The sequence below is a fragment of the Dermochelys coriacea genome, chromosome 5 (assembly GCF_009764565.3).
Source record: "Dermochelys coriacea isolate rDerCor1 chromosome 5, rDerCor1.pri.v4, whole genome shotgun sequence".
Lineage (NCBI taxonomy): Eukaryota > Metazoa > Chordata > Testudines > Dermochelyidae > Dermochelys > Dermochelys coriacea.
Genome location: NC_050072.1, coordinates 83,484,943 through 83,507,023, shown reverse-complemented (window position 1 = coordinate 83,507,023; position 22,081 = coordinate 83,484,943). Strand labels below are relative to the sequence as shown.

General features: G+C 40.2%; 1 protein-coding gene across 1 annotated transcript in view; it reads right to left on the bottom strand.

The window, feature by feature from the left end:
• CHSY3 (chondroitin sulfate synthase 3) overlaps positions 1 to 20,621 on the bottom strand; it is a 251,453-nt gene extending 230,832 nt beyond the window's left edge. Inside the window, exons 1-2 of the mRNA XM_038401193.2 lie at positions 19,540 to 20,621; positions 16,011 to 16,294 (exon numbers count right to left, since the gene is read on the bottom strand). Of these exons, the coding sequence (XP_038257121.1) occupies positions 16,011 to 16,294; positions 19,540 to 20,239 (984 nt within the window). The 5' untranslated portion in view covers positions 20,240 to 20,621. The remainder of the gene's footprint in view (positions 1 to 16,010; positions 16,295 to 19,539) is intronic.
• Positions 20,622 to 22,081: the final 1,460 nt, after the last annotated feature.

Genomic DNA, 22,081 nt, shown 5'->3' with positions numbered 1-22,081 from the left:
TACTGTTTCTGTCTAGCAGGAATTGGATAGAAATGATCAGATCCAGCTAGTCATCAGATAGGTACATCACAGGTATTAAACTTAGATTCAGTCCAGGGACCTAAAAAAGAAAGGTTCAGTATTCCATAACAAATGCACTGAACCACACATTTCCTTGGGTGCATTTGATATTTTTCATGTCGAATGTTACATTTAGATTGGTTATTCCAATTATTTTCATGACAAATTTGTCTTAAGACAACTGAAGTGACACAAACCCACACCTCCGTATGTAGGCACAGGGAGATAAAGTAAGGTTTCAAGATCAGAAGTCAAGAGTATTCAAAGGAGCACAAAGTAGTGCTTTTTTAAAGGAAAATGAAAGTGTTTAATAATCCATACCCTGGGTGGCCATATGCTTTGTAAATTAAAAAAGTTTTGAACATTCGTTAATTAATCACTTGTTTAAGGCAGTCCATCTTAACATGTAAAATAAGGGTTTAATCATCAGGAATTGCCACCCTTTACACTAGAACATAGTTTATGTAGAGATGGAGGCCAAACTTGAGAAACAACATTAAACAGCCTCATTTTATTAGTGGACTCTCTAGTTATTTATTTTCAGAAAATTCTCTTTCTTGTCAACATTGTTTTTATCAACAGTTACAAGTCATTTTAAAAATGAGCTATCTGACTGGATGGCACTTACCCAAATATCCATTAGGTTTAGGCTTTATAAGATATAGAAAACAAGGTGAGGCCAAATGCTTGACTGACATTTATAAACCAAAAACTAGTAGTGCTAAAGGACTGCTAAGGACCAACTGTTGAAATGTAGAAAATGAAAAAGTCTACTGAGCTCATTAACTGCTTTTTTCCTGCCATAATGGGCCTAAATTTATACATGACATTACAGCTTTTTCTTTACCATAATAATTATTAGTTGTTCCCAAGAAAGAAAAGAAATCACAAACCTCTAAATGTACATGCCATAGGATAACACCTGTCATGAATCAAAGTGCCACAAGATAATTCCAATGTTGATTATTTTGATAATTCTTGTGACATTTCCTGTGTCCTTAGAAATTACGGGAAATTTTTATTTCTTAAATATACAGTATTTAAATGAAAATGTACCTATAGTCCTCAAACAAGTAAAAGATTATTGGTGGTTTAGACGCCAAGATACATTTACAGCATAAAACACTTTCAATACTGTACTTCGGCACGAAGATACAAACTAACTTCAATGGGAGTTCTCTCAGACTCCTAGACTTTAAGGCCAGAAGGGCCATCATGATCATCTAGTCTGACCTCCTGCATATTGTAGGCCACTCCTGTAACAGACCCCTAGCCTCTGGCTGAGTTACCGAAGACTTCAAATCATGGTTTAAAGACCTCAAGTTACAGAGAATTCACCAATTACATTAATTTAAACCTGCAAGTGACCTGTGCCTCATGCTGCAGAGAAAGGCGAAAAACTACCAATGTTTCTGCCAATCTGACCCAGGGAAAATTCCTTCCTGACCCCAAATATGGTGATCAGTTAGACCCTATTTCTCAGACACCTTAGAAAGAGTTCTCTGTAGTAACTCAGAGCCCTCCCCATTTCGTGTCCCATCACAAGCCATGGGAGATATTTGCTGCTGGCAGTTGCAGGTCAATTACATGCCATTGTAGGCAGTCTCATCATATCATCCCCTCCATAAACTTATCAAGCTCCGTCTTGAAACCAGTTAGGTTTTTGCCTCCACTGCTCCTCTTGGAAGGTTGTTCCAGAACTTCACTCCCCTAATGGTTAGAAACTTTCATCTAATTTCAAGCCTAAACTTGTGGATGACCAGTTTATATCAATTTGTTCTTGTTCCCATATTAACTTAAATAACTTCTCTCCCTCCCTGGTAGTTATCCCTCTGATGTATTTATAGACAGCCTCCTTTTGGTTAGGCTAAACAAGAAATGCACCTTGAGTCTCCTCTCATAAGGTAGGATTTCCATTCCTCAGATGACCCTAGTATCCCTTCTCTGCATCTGGTCCAGTTTGAATTCATTTTTCTTAAATATAGGAGACCAGAACTGCAGTGTTCCAGATGAGGTCTCACCAGTGTCTTGTGTAGCCCACCCCCCACCACCAGAGGCAAGGCATATGGGGGTGTCCTGCAGGGTCACATGACACCTCTCTCCCCCCCCCCCCGATTTCTGCAAGTACCAAGCTGCCCTACAAGGCTTGCTTTGGTTGGCATGCTGGGGGGGGCCTGTGGTGCCTCCCCATCCCCCCACCCCCGCCCTCCTCCAGCACATTTTGGCTCATGGATAGCTGTGGAGGCAGCGGTACAGAGCAGCTGTTTTCATGAACTCCAGGTTGTTGCCTCGGCAGCTGGATGCCACCTCCTGGATCTTAATGCTCGACTGTTTTTCTTTTATTATTATTATTATTTTTTACACTGGTGAGTGCCCACAGGAGGTGGGGATGTAGGGAAGGGGGATGGGATAGGGCAGGGGAAAATGGGGAGTGGAAGGGGAGGGATTGGGGAAAAGAAGGGGATATAGGAATCGGCAGGGGGAAGCAGGAGCCCAGCATGTGGCGACCCCTCAGCTGCAGCAGCACGAGAGCAGCCACATCGTGGCAGCAGCCAGTGTTGGAGTGGTTGCCGGCAGTAGCCGGACAGTTCCCCCCAGTATCAGCAACCTAGGTATCACTCCAGGTGGGGGGAGAGAGCCAGTGAGCCAAGGTAACTGGCTTCAGGGTGCACATGTGTATACGTGCATGTATCCACATGCACTTTGCCCCAACCCCCAATACAGCAGTCAAATTACACCTATAAATGGTACTAACACTTCTCTGTCTCTACTGGAAGAACCTTGCCTGAGGCATTCTAGGACTGCATTAGCCATTTTCACGGCCGCGTCACGTTGGCAGCTTATGCTCATCCTGAGATCAACCAATATACCCAGGTCTTTCTTCTCCTCTGTCATTTCCAACTAATAAGTCCCCAGCTTATAGCAAAAGTTCTTGCTGTTAGTCCCTAAGTTCATGACCTTGCGTTTTGCACTATTAAATTTCATTTCATTTCTATTATCCCGGTTTTCTAGATCCTCCAGATCTTCTTGTATGATATACCAGTCCTCCTCCATATCGGCAATTGCTCACAACTTTGTATCATCCGCAAAGTTTATTAGCACACTTCCTCTTTTTGTATCAAGGTCATTAATAAAAATGTTAAATAAGACTGGTCCCAAGACCAATTCCTGAGGAACTCCACTAGTAACCTTCCTCCAGCCTGATAGTTCACTTTTCAGTATGATCCATTGTAGTCTCCCCTTTAACCAGGTCCTTATCCACCTTTCAATTCTCATATTAATCCCCATCTTCTCCAATTTAACCAGTAATTTCCCAGGTGGAAATGTCTTACTGACATGCAGGTAGAGTAGATCTACTGCATTTCTTTTGCCTAAAAAATCAGTTATCTTCTCAAAGAAGATCAGGTTGGTCTGGCATGATCGACCTTTTGTAAAAACATGTTATATTTTATCCCAATTACCTTTTACTGCTATGTCCTTAACTAGTTTCTCTTTCAAAATTACACCAGGCAGAATTTTATAGAGGAAAGGTATGAATTGCTTTGAGTGTGTGGGTATTTTTGATTGGGAGAGGGAGGTAATGAAGTTTGTAGGAATGTTTGCCAGTGAGAGAAGAGTGATTTGGGTTATACAGCAAAGTGGTATGTGCTGCCTTCAGCAGCTAGTTGTGGGTACCCAAGAGGGTTGAACAAGGCTACCATGAAGCTGAACATAGGATGCTCTAGAGAAGGTCTAGCTTATATGGAAGCTTCAGGTTTTCAAGTCTTTGTCATGGTGTACAGTGAGAGATGACAAAGTTGTTCACATAGGCTCGAAATGCAATATTTAAAATCAATTCAGGATGGAACATCTCTGGTTTTGTCTTTGGAGTCTGGGATATTGGTGGACAGTCCTTTAAAAAATTAATGATGACCGCTATAGGGGGAAAAAAAGAGATTAATGCTGTTAAATGCTAAGTCAGTGGCTAATATTATCATTCAGTTTCATTAGGGTAGGTGTAAAATTTTCAAAAGTATTTAACTTCAGAGCGTAAGTTTTTTTCTTAGAAAATGTTATGCCTGATTCTTTGTGTTTACAATCAATGGAAGCTGAAGGCACTCAACAGCATATTGGATCGGACCATAAATTCTCACTGAAAGAATTTATGTTTTAATTACTAAGCACATAAACCTAAGGGGTCACATTTTTTAAAAGGTTTCAGAGTGGTAGCTGTGTTAGTCTGTATCAGCAAAAACAACGAGGAGTACTTGTGGCACCTTGGAGACTAACCAATTTATTTGGGCATAAGCTTTTGTGGGCTAAAACCAGTTTTAGCCCGCGAAAGCTTATGCCCAAATAAATTGGTTAGTCTCCAAGGTGCCACAAGTACTCCTCATTGTTTTTACTTTTTAAAAGCAGTCTCTACCTCCCCACCCACAAATATTTATAGACATACTAAACTTTACATATAGTACTGTACTTACACACTCCCCTAATGACACCATAAAGGAGGAGCATAAAGTCAACCATTTGCATAACTACTGGCAGGATCAAAACCTACTTATATTTGCACTCCCAACTCGAATTGTTAGCCACCCAACTACTGATTTGTCTGCACAAATACTTAGATGCTTGGTTGAATACTACTGAAAATTTGACCCAAATTTGACCCAACCTATATTTTGAACAATAAAATATAGATAGATATAAATAGATTTTTAAGCAGTGTAGAAAAACTAACAAGGGTGGAATATCTAAAAATAAACCAACCTCTAAACCCCAAGATGGTAATGATACAAAACACTTAAGTGTCAATTGAATATATAAGCCAAAAATACCATAAAAACTACTAACTAGTAGGTTAAAACATACTTTAACAGATTCCAATAGCCATTTCCAATACTGAAATATGCAGCTTTTCATAGGTAGTGACAAATTCTACTCTTATGTGCATGTACAGAACACTCATTAAGATCAAGAGGAGCCATACATGCACAACAGAGAACAAAATTTGGTTCCAAGCATTCAGTCAACCCACTGCTTCTTAAGCAGCTAAAAAGCATAAAAAACTGGTTCTGGGCATTTACACCTCCTGCAAGCTCACTGAACAAATATGTGCAAATAAATATCAACTAGACTAATAGGGCAAAATACTTTAGAGACACTATATACAGTTTAAATAATTTATATTATTGCTGAAACTGATCAATACGTGCCACAAAATTCAATATTTTACTATCTGCCTCATTGCCATCTATTTACCTAACACATATAGAGTAAGAAATACACTGAATGTTCACCAATAATGTTCCAAGAAAACATGGAAAATGTACAAGCAGAACAACATGGTACTGATATATAGTTCCAGCTTTGTGATTTTCAATAAGGTGGAATGTCTTTTGCAATAGATATTCTAAATTCAGTGGTCTACTTACAGAATATAACATGTGTGGTTATGCTGAATGGCTGGGAAATGATCCAGAGAGAAAAGGCATCTGGTATTCAGGGGGTAGTACCTTATCTGTGCAGGAAGGTCAAACTGAACCAATTTTATTTATCTAGAATTCACTACATCTACCCATCATAAAATAAAATTTTAAAAAATAAAGCTCTGTGGATTAGTTAAAGTCCTCTATCAAGGGATGGAGGAGCGGCTAGGGGTAGCTAGTTTTAAAAGGAAAAGTGTGCACATGTGTTACTACTTCATAGTAAGTGTTTTTTGTTTTAGTTTGCAGGTTTTTCCAGTTAACTATATTATAGATTTAAAACTGAGGCTATATATGCACATCTTTCAAGAAAGATTTTCAAAAGCACAAATAGAAGTTAGATGCCTAACTCCCAGGAAATATTTTAATATTAACTCTCACTATTTTTAGCAAGGCAAATTCCAAGTAGCAGGAAATTAAATTATGTTAATTTTCGAAAACTGTGTTTTTGAAAGTGTTTAAAAGTGTACATTATAATGCAACAGAACAATTTTGGGCACCAAGATGAAAGAACTCAGACAGAAAAAATTGCTTATCCATGCATACAATGGTAGAAGTCAGCAGAAGTCAGAATTTACATAACAATAACATTAACAACAATAGCCAGAATTCTCAACAACAGGTTTCTACAGTTAGATTCCTGCCGAAAAATTTTCAAAAGCACCTAAATGACTTTAAAATGTTACCCCAATTCCTTATTTAGGTGCCCAAATAACTGGCTTGAAGGTTCAGAAGCTATCACTAAAGTCAATAAACAATTTGTATTCAATAACATCCTTGGTAGGCATTAAACAGTGATTTCATGGGCTTCAGTTAGATTTCTCCTTCTGAATTCATGAATTTGAACCTCCATCCTATCTACAGCACACATGCTTAATGGAAGAATTATTCAGATCAATGGGAGAGCCTAACTGCTTTTACTTTCCTGTATGTATTACCACAATAAAGTGATTAAACCACAAATATAAGGAATATATCTGGCATGTTAAACTATTGTTCTATTAGAAACTTAAGGAACCTTATTAATTAAAAAACCACACCTACTTGACCTTTTAAAAATGTACTATTGTTACAAAAAGTATAACATCTTCAGTTGAAGCTGAAGACTGGAAAATATTTTTATTTTTGTTTATTCTGTGCATTATACATCACTTTGTATAATCACTTTCACTCTTTCACTATAGTCAGCCTCCTGTACTTGTGTGCAGATCCCCTGACACAACAAGAGGAGAGAGAAAGATTATTTTAAAAATAAGAAAATGGTTGTAAAAAATCAGGATGACGAATCAGAGGTATAATATCTTGAACTACCTTTAAAATAATTTTGTTTTTTATTTAGTTTAAATAGTTAAATTTAAGGAGCACAGTTAAGTAGAGCTGCAAGAGTGAAGCCAGAAGCTAAATTCATAAGCTCTGTGGGAGAGGAAATGCAAGAAAGCTGTTCCCTCTAGACTTAGGAGCTCCAAAGGAGTTTGGAAGCATCGGCTATGCATGTGCTATAAAAACGTGCATTTGGCCCGTGCATGCTACATAAAACATATATGGCCTCCGAGTTTTAAGAAGCACACTTGTCCCCCATACAGAGTTTATGGAGCGTACATTGGGTCTGCATGCCTCATGAAGTACCCAGAAATTACTATTGAAACAATTATCCTCCAACCCCTCTAAAACTAGAAAAAGGCACCACCTCTTGTGAATTACAATATATTAATATTTGAAGACCATGGTTTTCAAAGGCAATTGTTTTTTTGTGGAGGAAGAGGTAGTACCCATAGAGTCACAGAAGGGACCAGCAGAAGACTAGATCACACAGATTGACCTCCTGTATGGCACAGTCCACTAACACCACCCAGCATGCACACACTAAACTCAGCAACCCACAATGAGACTAGCGCATTACAACCCACAGGAGAGTAGACTATTATGTGTCAAAGGAAGAGAATAGGGGAGACCAAGGTGTACCAGTGCTTGAGGCCCCCTGAAACAGCCAGGAAATGAATAAACAAGATATACCCAGATTATCCAGACAAATAACCCACACCACACATTGCCGAGGGAAGCAAAAAACCCAAGCCTGCCAATCTTATCTATCGGAAAATTCCTTCCCACCCCATATATGGTGATCAGTTAGACCCCAAGCATGTGAACAAGAACCAGCGAGCCAAGCACCTGTGAGAGAGAATGCTTGGTGTCGCCTCAGAGCCATTGCCCACCCGGCCCAACGTCCCATCTCCTGCCATGACCAAACCTGATGCTTCAGAAGAAGGAGATTTAAAAAAACCTCCCAGAATACATTGGGGGAAAACACCCCTTCCTGATCCCTGCGAGTGGCTGGCTGAAAACCTGAAGCATGAGTATTTAGAAACAGAAGATATAAACCAGAAATGAGCCCCAGGTCTTTTGAGCCCTGCCCCCTACCATCACAAGTAACCACATCATATAAATGCACTAATAAATTTGTTCTGCTCTCTTTATTTGCCCCACAATTCCTATTGGAGTTCTAATTTCCTTCTAATTTCCAGCCTGAATTTGTTCATGGCCAGTTAATATCCATTTATTCTTATGCCAACACATCTTTGAGCTTAAATAACTCTTCTTCACCCGCCTCAACATGTAATTAGAGAGAACAATCATATCCCACCTCAGCCTTCTTTTTACTAAACAAGACAAATTCTTCCAGCCTCCTCTCATAAAACAGGTCCTCCTTTCGCTATCATCCTAGTGGCTCTTCTCTGCACCTGTTCCACTTTAAATCAATCTTTTCTCAACCTAGATACCTTATCTCTTTTTTTGTTTTAAAAAACAGGATTCTGAGAAAGTGTTGAGGCCGCTTAAAAAATCTCAAGTTGGCTTCCAAAACCTGAGGTAGTCAAACTCACAAGTTTCTTTCGTAAATATCGGCCTAAAATTTCTAAATCAAATTATTTGATTTATCATTGACCAAAAAAGTTTAAGAAAAATGTCAGATGTGTGCCAATTTTTACACCACAATATTTTAAATGCCTGACCAAGTTGGCCTCAAACATTCTAAACATTATATTTTATAGAATAAGGCTGTTAAATTAATTACAGATTAGTTTCAGTCTAGTAAAGTTAAGGATAAAACAACCCATGGTTATTATACAAGAATGGTTATTTCCTTAGTGCACAAGTGACATTTCTTAATAAAATTGCTAACTGGACTCCATTTTTCTAGCCATACTTAAAAGGCAAAATTATATATGGATTAAATCAGCAAAATGTTAGAGGTTAAAAGAACATGTTTTTCCCTTCTGGATTTACTCCCCTGCCACCAAGTCATCTGAAATAATAGATTTTAGTTGTTAAGAAGTTCTGAGTTAAAAGACTGTTGTCTACGTTATCTATTTTATTAGAAAAATACATATTTTTAAAGATATCCTAAACAAAATGGGGCCAAGATTTACCCAGCATAATACCACTGAAGCTACAGATGTTACACTAGGCCCAATAATTTAAATGGTTTGGAACATTTACCAGTCACTTACTAGCCAGAAGACTAAATCTAATAAACAGAAGACATAAGTGAGCATTGGTCAGCTGTAATAAATGTCCCTGAAGTAGAACTGAATATTGGATGAATCGATATATTTTTAGAACACTATCACATGAACTGCCTATACCAGCAGTGATCTACTACACATATGTACGATACTAGCTCTAGAATGGGTAGAGTACTGCTTTGGAAAGATAACCACAAACTAGAGAAAGCACCAGGACCTGGAATGACCCAATCCTTTGACCACCCAATAGATGTTTCTCTGTACTTTTAGAGCATTCCCAGGACCCACACACAAGGACAGGGGAAGGACCTTTGATAGCTCATTCCTCTATGATGAATAATGGGCTATATCCTGCTCTCTTTTCCATGGTTATAATAGAGCAGAATATAGCCCAATGTATTTTTCTGGTTTTCTAAATTTGTACAATTACAGCTGAAATAATGCTTAAAGAGTTAATGTCTGTCTCAAAATATCTTGTCCACATATATATATGTATATATATTTAGGCCTGATTGTTTATAGCTGCCAGTTGCTTTCTTAATGAACATTTCACTATTGCGACATAACCTGTTTTGCTGACCTTGTCAAAGGATGGGGTGGGGGGAAGAAGGGGGAGAGAAAGCCCAAGAGCACAGACTTAAGTCACAATAAGAGGAGACAAGTAGGAAATCAGATCAAAGAGTACTTTGTTAACTGGGTAACAATGTAAAAAAGCAACACTGAAAAGTCAAGTTTAAACAATGAATACAATTTGAAGAATTGTTGCATACATTAAAAGCAACTTATACAATTTTATATACATTTTCATCTTTAGCAAACAACTCACCTTGTAGGAAAATTCAGGCAACATAGTTTCACAAAACTATTTGTCTGGATGACAAGGACAGTCAGAACTGTATTTGCAGAATTATGGAGGAGAAATAAAACCAAGACTATACAGTGTGTGAAAAACAAATCCAACTGCTAAATCCTTGGGGAATGTAAAGTTTTGTGAACAATGATGATAATGGTGGTACTGAACTGAAACCTTAGTGTATTTATGTTTAGTGATTTTTTTATTGACAGTGACTTCAAGAAAAAGAGAAGATTGTGTAGGAAAGGTTAGAGAGAATCCAAGAGACAAATGAAATATTACAGAATGCATGCTAAGCACTAAAACAGTGCTTCCCCATCTCCAACCCCAAAATTCTCTTTCTGCAAGACTGTTCATGCAAGCCAAGCCTCTTCCATGTTATATAGCATGACATGTATTGTGAGAGGGACCTCGTAACAGATTTTAAATCAAATCCAATAAGAAGTACAGTAGTCTTATGTCACAGTAACCTTAAGAGCATCCTAGAAAGCACTGTGTTTTTTTAAACACACGCTTATCTAGTTTTCTTTAATGGCATCATTGTAATTGTATTATAATGGACATGACAGTTTATAATGATCTTTTCAAGGGCTTGTACATTTCTGGCAAAATTTGACCTTTGAGCAGAGAATAAAGATGAGAAATCTGAAGTGAAAAAGTGAATGTGGAGATGAAAAATAGGCCATTTGGACACTAAAAAAAAGACAAAATTGTTTTTCCATCAAATATAATTTTTTCAGATGCTTATTCTGATGTTTTGATAAATATAAGCCATTTCTGAGTTAAAACTGAAAGTGTATTCATATCTGAAGAAATGTCTTCAAATAAAGTAAAATTATGAAAACATTAAAATAGGAGAGAAGAGATGCACATTGTGCGTCTTTTTAACACTTTACGAAGGTGCAATGCTATGCATGAATGAGTGTTTCTCTCTAGGAGTAAAACTTATTGAAATAAACGTTTCCAAGTTCATTTAGCTTATTAGACATCGAAATACGCTCGCATGGATTCCTTTGTCCTCTTCCTTTGTCATTCTCTTCTACATATCAGCATACACAAGGGAAAAACTAAGTTAGAATTCCCACATCTATGAAATCATGAAACAAACAAGTCATTTTTCCCTCCAGAAAGGAGCAGTTAGTAGTCCTGTGGAGCAGATAGAACATCCTGTTTGAAAAAAGCCCCAAAATCCATAAGAAATCTAAACCCTAACCCCACAGAACTATGGGGATCCGTACAGAATGCCTGCCCCAGCAGCACAACTGGCTCTGTGGTCACACCACCATTGTTAATGGTCTGCAGATGTGTATGATCCTTTGTATATACCCCCAACCCATCCCACCCTATAGCCACCAAGAAGAGGCATAAGACATAAATTAGAAGTTAAAGATGCAAAAAGCAATATTGTCTTTGATAGGAAAACCTCAGGGTATTTTAAGAGAGGAAGAGGTCCACTTATAAGGGTCCTAAAGTTTCATATAAGTGCTCAGAGATCAATCCACTTTCAAGGTGCACTTCCTGAAATGTGCTATTTTTATTTGATTGGGTGCTTGCATGTAATACACCTCTTCTACTTTTTTAAAAAATAATGGAAGAAGGAACAAACCCATTTGTGTAATATTATGACCAACAGAATCTTGAATGTTGAGGGTTTAGTTTTAATTACAGTTCCTATTATTAGTATAATTCAGCATGCTTACAATACCATAAACTATAGTACATCTTTATCAGAAGGCAACAAGAAGCAGGCTATTAAATGGTCTCAGCCTGTAACTATTTTTCAACAACGTACTGGAACATGTTCATAGAATCATTTAAAACTCATGGTAAATTGTGCACAGAGGAATTAGAATTGTGCATTTAGATGTGTAGAAAAAGAAAACTCTCAAGCCACATACAGTGTATGTAGTCTAGTCCATATTACACATGCTGTAAAAATTACAATATGTAAATTCAAAAGATCAAAGTACATGCACCACATTTCACTTAGTTTCAAGCACGTGCCTTCTCTTGCACTGAAGAAAAAATGTAAAATCATATGCAAACCAAATAAACCAAAAGCCTAAGGTATGCTTTGAATGCCCCAAATCAACTTGGTAAGATAGGTCTTTGACTTAATATATCTTTCCATCTTTCCTGCTTTCTTTTTTCATTTCTGGAAACATACTCCTTATCTCAATTGCCATCTTCTTCTCAATTTGATACCCAGTATAGACAATAATGTCCAATTCCTGATGGGGGTGATGTATGCAGCTAATTAAATCCTGCATTTTATTTTCCTGTATGATAGTATTAACTATTTTCTATTTTACACCCAGGGGCTACAGATTTTTTAAAAAATGTTTACAAAATCAGCATTATAGTTTTAAAAAAGAAGACACGGCAAACAAATTATTCAATACAAGCTTCCACAGTCAAGTCCCTTTAAAATGGTAAAAAATACCCAAAAAATAAACAATACTGTAATATTTTAAACTCTATAGAATATAAAAGTTTATAAAACTATGCATCACTAACACCACAGCTAATCTCATTAAAAATAAAACGGAAGTTTCTAGACCTCAGGGTTACAAAGAAAAGCTTGAAAACATGAATTCTGAAAGTCTCAAAAAAAAAATAAAAAAACCACACCATCAGAAAAATCACAAGACAATCACAAGTTTTTCAAAAGCTCATGATTTTTTGTGAACAAGGACTGGCAATACTACATTAAATACATAGAGAGAGGATTTACCTTAACCAAATAGGTCAGGTCCATTATATATCAATTGGTGTGACATCACCAAAAATTTGAATATTGAATCATCATGGCATTTGTCTACATGAAAAAGTAAGCAATGTTCTAAAATACGTTAACAGGTTTTTAAAACGTCAGTTTGCACATAGAATGAGGAGTACTTATACAGACTAACACGACTACCACTTTGAAATCTGTCAGTTTGCACACAGTGTAGACAAAAGGTATTAGCTGACAGAGGTTAAATCTATACAGAACAGAAAACACACAGATGTGTTGCCACATTTACCCATTTTACTTTTGTCACTCAGCACGCAGTTCTGATGTTTAACCTTCAAGATGTGCTCTGTATAATGCTGACTTTTCTGAAGGTAATCTTCATGTATGACTTAAAAAGCACACAATAAAAATAGCAACTGAGAAAATAAGGCTACAGTATAGAGAACTATGATCACCTGTTTCTCTGAAAGCTAAGTATATAATCTGTAAAAAGTACAGTTCCAAGTCTGCACAAAGAACTTACAGTTCAGACTCACTCCCAAGAAATGCAATAGTGGGCCTGATTCTGCTCTTGCTTACACCAGTTTAAATCCATTAATTTACAGTGGAGATAATCCTGATTTACACTGTTGTATGTTGCTGCAGAATAAGGCCCAACAGAAGTGTGGAAGTTCATAAAGAAGGATGAAACTTTGCCCTGAAGTCACTCTGTTGTGTCCAAGTATTGCAACCCACCTGGACTCAACATCTGCCTACATAAGGAGTAAAGGACTGGGCTCAGGAGTTGCATGCATTTACCTGAGGGGAAAAAATTGACCTTAAGTATGTGAAGTAGCTTGCTGTTCTAAGAAAATCTTAAAGGAGTACACCATCACATTTTATTACTACAACAAAAAAAGATTCAATCCAGGGGGGGGTGAAAAAATCACCATATAGGCCAGTCTAATTTAATTAGTTTCAACAGTAGTACCAACAGAGGTACACTATTAAAGCCTGTACCTTGAAGAAACTACTACATAATAAAGAAGATGTGAAACTGTTTCAAAGCATATATGTAACCTAAGGATCCTTAGGTTTCTCAAACTATCTAGGGCTTTGCTGAAACTGGAACATTATGTCTCCAGTTATACCTCATGGCAAAGCTGTAGAGAAGTAAAATCCTAGAAGATCCATTCACGCAGCCATCGTAAAATGTGTTACCAGTAGATCTTAAATGCTTCAATAAAATCACTTTTCATAAATTTTAAAAAATATATTTTGTCCAATGTGACTTAAAAATATGTTGCAGATCTATCTTTTCTCTTTTTCCACCTTAAAACCCATCCTACTTCCTAACACATCTAAATGGATTAATAGAAAATATATGCATTCCTCATGTCTAAAAATGACTTCACTTTAGTTTGCTATGCAAAATTTTTATTCATTTCACTTTTCCTTTATACCTAACTTTAATATTTAATAATTCAGACCTAATGTATTGTCTCAAAAAGTTTGTTTTCGTCATATTTGTATTTTAGAACTCTTTGTACGTGAAGTGACAACATTCTTCTAATACTAGGACATTTTTCAAAATCACCATTTAATATTATAATATTAAACATTTACTTTTCAGTTTTTCTTTATTTAATATATATATGGCTGTGGCTCCCAAAGGTCCCAGTCAGAATTGGGGATCCTATTATTCTAGGTGCTGCATAAACACATGAACCTATCTCCAAAAACCAGACAGTTTAAGGCCACAATCCTGCCCTGAGCCCCAAACAGATGGACCTCTCTGCTCGTATGGAGCTCAGTGCAGAATTTGATTGCCAGTTATCTTGGGGGGGGGAGAAATTAACCAAGACAACAAAGGAGAATGGGTGAAATGGAACCACAGTCTCCCAAAATGGCACTGTTAGGACTGAGGGACCATCCTGCATTCTGTTATGCATGGATAGACTCCCTGCAGACTTCAATGGGGCTTTTTGTGGGAGTAGCCCAAATAGATCAGAATGTAAGCTCTGGATCTAAACTTAGTAATTTGATTAAAATAGTGATTAGAGAATCCTAGTCAAAGTTTTATGTCCATCTGCATGATGCACACCATTATTTCATTATTTTTAAGCAATTTTTCTATGCCACTAGTGTATTTTATCCACTGTAATACAAAATGTTCTCAAAATAAACCTTCAAAACACACTTATTAATAATGTGGTTAAGTACAAGACTCCCATCACCTGCAAGCAATATTTTACTAAGCAGAGATTTTTAACCATTAAAGAAATAATGTAATTCACCTATTTACATCCAATGTAGCTTTCCAAAGCCATTTTAAAAAAGACCACCAAATTTAGCTGAAGCTTTCTGAAAAATAACCACACACAAAACCAATTACTTTTACTGCCTTTTTGTCTTTAATGGCACTCTTTCACTAGCCTACTGAAATTATTTTTTCCTGTTTAATGAGATAGTGCCACAAGGACAAGCATACATTAATACTAAAGAACCAGTCAAAATAGCTTTAATCATATTCACCATATCAGCTATGACTCCTGTCCACATACTCTGAGTCTATATTTTTATCTACAAGCATAATCTTGCACCTAATTATAGCCTCCCTAGTAAAACAGCTATAGAGGTTGATTTAGTTTTGTAAAATATAATATCAGCATTGCAACCAAAATTTTAGTAGCCTAATACGTACCTTCTCGTCTTAAAAACTTGATTGTATATTAGAAGAATTTATGTGCTCCTTGAATATGTACGACTTCTATAATTTGTTATGCTGCCTGTATCTATTGGTGTGATATATTCTTCATCAAACACCATTTCATTAGACTCCAGAATAAAGTCATCATATAACTTTTGCTTTCTCCATAGCAAACAGTTCTTTATTAAAAGTACATCTGAACCAGTAGGAAAATAGTAAATGCTACTACACTCTGAACACCACAATAACATTGTTGAAGAACTCATAGAAGGATATAATCTGTTGACTGATTGTACAAGACATTATGTGCAATCAGAAAAATGGTGATCCGAATGTTAATATGTATGTTTATACAAATTGCAATTTATATAACAAATGCATATAAACCCTTAAGCTAGTATTATAATAAGCCATGATATAACATTTATGATACAGCTTCTTACTGATATGACCTCACTCAGGCACCTGAAAACAACTTGTATTTATGGGCAGAAATAAATAAACCAAAATATTTTTCAGTGATGAGACTCTGTGAATGTATTTTTCATCTTTTTACGATCAGTAATTTACATCCTGCTATATGTGCACTTAAAAATAGTAAAGAGGGGAAAAAATTAGATTTACTTACGTTCTCATATAGAAATCTGTATATTAAAACCATCATGACTTATCCATTACTTCTTACCTCATATGACCAAACGCACTGAGTTCCACCAAACCGTCGGACACATCTTCCCACTTCCACATCCTCATGTGTGGTGTACATTTCTCGAAGACATTCACTTATATGTGGCACCATTCTCTTAAGAACTTCTCGACTGAAGATCATTCCTGGTCCTCCCATGCAGAAATTTTCTCCAGGCTCAAGCCCCAGTTTTCCAAGTTCTTCAATATTTCCCAGACCAGTTTGCCCCAAATAGAGAGGTTTACTGCTGTTCAGTGACCTAAGGAACTCCTCCAATTTTTCCCCTAGGAATAGAAACGGTGAGCATTATCTCTTCAGCTCTTGTAACAGTCATCTAGTTTTTTGCACCTCAACCATTCTTTAAATGTAAGAAGCACCTTTGTCATAATTTTCTATAATAGTCTAATGTAGTTTCCTGTGTTCCAATGCACACTTAAAAAGAAAAAAAAATGACACCCAACCAATCTTCCTATTCTGACATAAGTTTTAAGGTATTTTACATCAGCAAAACCATTAGTGTAGACACATTTATACCAGCAAAAAAGTACTTTTGGTGGTATAGTTCCTTTCATTTGGATAACTGCTATAAGCTATATGGGGAAAAAAAATATTTTGCCAGTATAAAATGTATCTTGCATTAGGATGGTTGTTCCAGTACAGCTGTATTGGAACACCATTTTCAGTATAAGTTCTCTATAAAAATAAGGAGAAGTATACAGAAGTCATAATTAGACCTGATATCCTAGTAAACTTACGTGGACAAAATCTGCATTGATATATTACCCCAAATGGAGATCATGCCAGAAATAAATATAATGGGATTAATTAAAAAAATACAACTGATGTATTAATTTAAACCTGTTTTTTGTCAAATATTCTTTCATATTCCCCCAAAGTCTATACCAGAGTTTAGTCACTTGTCCAGATGTTTCCAATGATGCAAAGCATTACAGCAAAAGATAACTTGATATCAATTTCTCCTTTTGAGAACATTTTCTTAAAGTTTAAATTTGGTGTATAAATTTAGCCTTGCAGCAATTTAAAAAAATTGGTTGCTTCCAAGTTACAGATGAGTACAAAAGAAGAGTGGCAGTTTTTCTTTCTGTACTATTTCTATACTGTAAAATGTATGTATATAAATATAATATATATAATTATGAAATGTAGCAAGCAAGTTAGTCCATAAAGTCATTTAAAAAAAATAAAGTGACAGAATTAAATAGGTAGAAAATCATCTCCTTCATTAGCAAAATCGCTACATTCCATAACATCTTTAATAGGCACTCCAAATTGAGCCCTAGTGCTAATAATATACATAATCCATTGATGGTGAGAAAATTTTGCTTATCAGAACACAAGCATTTTGCCTTAAGCAGCAGCAAACATTGTAAGGCAGCATGTATCTGAAGGCCATTTTCCAACGGTACTAAAAACTGAAATAGAAAGCATGCTGCAAAAGCTTTTCAGAGATACACTGCAAAGCATGGCAATGGCTTGGCAAGGAACCTTCGCAACATTAATGGACAAAAATAATAAAGGAAAATCCTGGATTCAAAGGATGCATGGAACAACAAAAAAGCATTACCGGTCTTTTATCAAAAATATCTATATGTTAAAAATGCAGCAAAGGATACATTACAACTGCATTTCATTTAAAAAAAGTTAAGTCTTCTGAAAATTACTTTTGCCAGATCTAAGTTCAGTCATTAAGTCATAGTGCTGTGCCCAAGTAGGATGGGTGTCTGACTTGTAATACTACCTGTATTGTGAGCCGCAATAATTGTATACAGAGGAGTGAGATGAGGACGGACTGCCACCCTTAGGCTGCATAGCTGAGCTATGTGGGAAGCTTTAAACACACAACAGTGAAAAGCATAACTGAATTCCCACCACCTTGGTCTTAATCTCTTCCCTAAAGTTCATTTTAAATTCTGCATCTGGTGAAACTTGGCAGATTTCTTTCCTTTGACCAAAGTAAGTGGCCAGACTGCAGTAAGGTATCCTCTTTAAGTCAGCCAACCTAGAGGCACATCATTAAAATAATAAATATTTGGTTCAAACAGTGAGGCATTTGGCTGATCCTTAAGTATAATTTCCAGCACATAATCTTCACCGCCCTTAATGCATTCAAGAATATTGATTTTTCACTGAAAAAGCCTTGGTTCCTGAATATTAATATCACAAAAAGCTTTGCAGCCCACCAACTGCCTTCACTATGCAACTTGATTACAGTTCCAGCTACTGTGCCTTGTATAATATACATCACTTGGAAACCACCCCAGTACACGCACATGGAATAGAGAAGCGAGGTTAACCCCACAACACTTCGGAGAGCAGACACACATCGATGTTTCTCTGGATGCGAACCAACACACCCTTTGGAGGTATTTTAAGGGAAGTGGAACACTTTTAAAAGCCTCTGAGACTGGACAGTTCATCCTCACTTATTACAAAAGACAGATGTTTGCTCCCCGCTACTCAGTGGCGGAAGCAACTTACTACATTAGCAAGCATGTTAGGACTAAAAAGTATCCTCATTCCTTAACTGTAAGCGTCCTCTGGGATAACAGTGCGTTAGCATATCTCAGATCTGAGGATTTCTACTGACTTCTATGAGTAGTGAACAGCTACTAGCATCTTGAAGGTATCAGTATTTAAAGATAATACGTAAATTCATACACAGTATTACAGTCTGCTACAAGAAAAGTAATTGCATTCAGTTGCTATTGTCCCGGCTTTCGGGGGCGAAAAGGGAAGAGACAAATTGGAGCGAAGGAGAAAAAGCAACACTAATCCCTCAAATAATCACGATCTCTGAACTACCCCTGGGATAACATCGAAGAGCTCCTTTAAAAGATTATTGAGGGTTCCAGGCGAAACCCCCGCACTATGCATTCATTTCTCAAGCCCGGGCGAAAGCGAGAGCGGAGACCTCCTCTCCTACACACCCGCAAAACTGAAGTCCCTCGGACACCTGTACCGGCAGTTCTGTTTCCAGCTATAAACCCCCGCTGAAGCGTTGGGACTAAGAGACAAAAAATGGAGATTTAGCTTTTAGCGATCGCTGGCCGGGCGATCAAAACTACCCCGAGACAGACAGACACCCAGGTGGTGTGCGTTTGTCAGGCCAGTGGGGACGCGCTGAAGACCAGGACTCAGACCCGCGGCCAGCTCGCACTCTTTTGGCGGGGATTAGCACAGAAGGAAGGACGCTCATCTACTGGGGTTACTTTCAAGGGAGCTTTTAAAAGGCTTGAGCGGTTACTTCTGTGCGTTTCAATAAGATAGTTACAGGTTCCCCCCATTTAGGGGACTCTCCCTGATACAGATGGCCCCGGTTTGGCAGCTCTGGAAAGTGGGGGAGGGGACCGAGACGGGTTTTAGTTATTGCTTTTGACGATCCACGTGGCTTGTCATTGCCCCGGATGGGACTCTCCCCCCACGTCCAGCCGGTCCCGGGTTGGCAGCTCTGGGAAGTGCCCCGGGAGGGGGTGAGCATTTGGGGACGGGGCTTGGTGCCCAGCATCACCTTTGATGTAGACATCGTCGTCCGCCCGCATGAACCACTCGTACTTGTCCAGGTAGTGGTCGTGCATGTACTTGATCATCATGAAGGATTTCTTCTGGGGCGGGTAGGAGTCGTCCACCCCGGGCAGGGCGACCACCGGCAGCGGCGGCAGCCCGGGCCCGGCGAGCGGGGCGGCGGAGCCCTGGCTGGAGAAGAACTCCACCCTGCCGGGGATGAAGCGCGCCCAGGTCCGCTGCGCCGCCACCGCCCGGCTGCCCAGGTACTTCTGGGCCGTCATCACCCCCACGTAGAGGAAGTTGCGGGGCTTGGCACAGCCCGCGGGACCCCCCCAGCCCCCGCTGCCGTTGTGGCTGCTCCGGTGCCTGCCGCTCCGCTTCTCCCCGGCGTCCTCTTCCTCCTCCTCCGGCCCCCCTTCCCCGCCGGCCGCGGCTGCAGGGCTGGGGACGGCGCCCTCCTCCGCCTGCGGCTGCAGCTCCCAAGGGCTGCTCCTGGAGCCGGGGCCCCCCAGCACGGCCGCCGCCGCCTGCTGCCCCCGGGCGCCCCCCGCCGCGCGGCCGTAGTAGGCGCAAAGGCTGGAGGCGCGTCTCTTCCTCTCGCCCATCTCGGCCACTCTGGGGGCGATGAGCCAGGAGGCGGCGGTGAAGCCCAGCACCAGCCCCAGCCCCACGCTCAGCCAGGCTCTGCGGGACCGCGCTGCCATGGTGCGGGCGGGGCGGCTCCGGGGCGGGAGGGTCCCCGCGCACGAGCTGCGGGGCGAGGAGGCTGCTGCCGGGGACGCTGCGCCGAGCTAGTGTCGGGCGGCCCAGCCCCGGCGCCTCCTCCCGCTCCGAGGGCGGCTGCTGGCGTCTGTTGCTCGGAGCGAAACTTCCCCCGGCGGCGGCGGCGGGGCGGCGGCGGCGGCCGCTCCACGGCTGGCACCTTGTCACCGCCGCGGCGGGTCCCTCCCCGCCCCTCCCACCGCTCAGCCTCCTCCACGCGGCGGCGGCGGCCCCAGCTCGCCGCTCATCCCACTCCCGCGGCGGCCGCCGAGCGCCACACCCAGGAGGGAGCCGCCGCTGCCGCCGCCCGCCGCCGCCTGCACCCCGGGCAGGGCGAGTCCCCGCCGCAGCTGCTTCTCCGGAAGGAAACGATTTTTTTACGGGCCGCCTCCTTTTTCCAGATCTTCCTCCCCGTCCTCCTCCCGCTGCGCTCCCTGCCCGGCCCAGGGTCCCTCCCCCCCCCCCCTTCGGTTCCCCTTTCCCCACTCGCTGCCCCGGGCGCCCCGTCCTTCCTCCAGCTCCTAACAGGGGCGAGGGACCTTGCACAGCAGCACCCGTGTCCTTCCTCCCAGCTCCAGCCTGGGCTCATCCTGGTGCCCTGGCCAAGCCGCGCTACCCTGCTGCAGCGCAGCAGCTGCGGGATCGGGCTGGGGTGGAGGGGTCAGGAAAGTCCCTAAAGCATCAGGCTGGGCTAGACTAGCAGCCACGCTGTCCCTCCAAGTCCCGGGAGCATCAGGCAGCTTAACACTAGTGAGGGAAATGCCCCTTCCAACAGCAGCTGCTGTCCAATCAAGTGTGTACGTATTGGAGGCCGGGGGGGGGGGGGGCTTAACACTGCACCCACACCTTTCCTCTTCCCCCCACCGCTATAACGGGCAGAGCGGTAGAGCGCTATTGCGCCACCAGCACTCACAAGTTTTCTTTAGCTGAAAGAGGGCACAGGACTTTGCAAAAAGAGAGGAGTGCCCGGTTTTCCCCTCAAAAGGATAATTACTAAGGGCAACGTGGTGATATATTTGGCGAGGGAGGCTGTCGGAACTTCAGGCCTCCACCCCATCTGTTCCTTGGCTTTGAACATTTAATAACTTTCAAGCCGGGAAATGTATTCCTCTCCTCCTCCGTGGCTTGTTTATTATATATCAGATGTAAAGAAGGCAAGACTGAGTGACATTGAGGTAGGGAGGAGAGAAGGCTGGGAGAGCCAGACAAAAGCAATGGAAGAGCGGGGGAAAAGAAGATGTTTTATAGAACAGGGTTTGTTTTTGTTTTGTTTTGGGTTTTTTTTGCCAAAAATGGTAATTCTCTCACATTATTCTTAGCTGGAAGAATGAAACTCCTTTTCCATTTCTGTTTTTGACGAAAGTCAGGACAGATATTTTACCTCTTCATTGTAGAATATGTAAGCCTTATTCCCAAAGTGTACTTTGCATACTTAATAGAAGAACCCACTCTGCATAGTCATTACCCACAGAGAGGTTACTTCCAAAAGTAACTTTTGTTCTCAGACTGTACTGTTTCCACAGAGCTATAGCATAGAAGCTTATCAATGTTTTTTAGAAGTGACGCTTCTTAAGATCAAGAGATATCCATGGGCTCTAACATTCCACCCTTTGTTAGCTATCCCTAAGAAGATAAGAATGGTCTGACCCAGTATGGCCAAAGGTCCACCTAGCCCAATATCCAGTCTTCTGACCGTAGCCAATTCCAGGTGCCGCTGTCTGAATGAACAGAATAGGTAATCATCAAGAGATCCATCCCCTGTCACCCATTCCCAACTTCTGGCA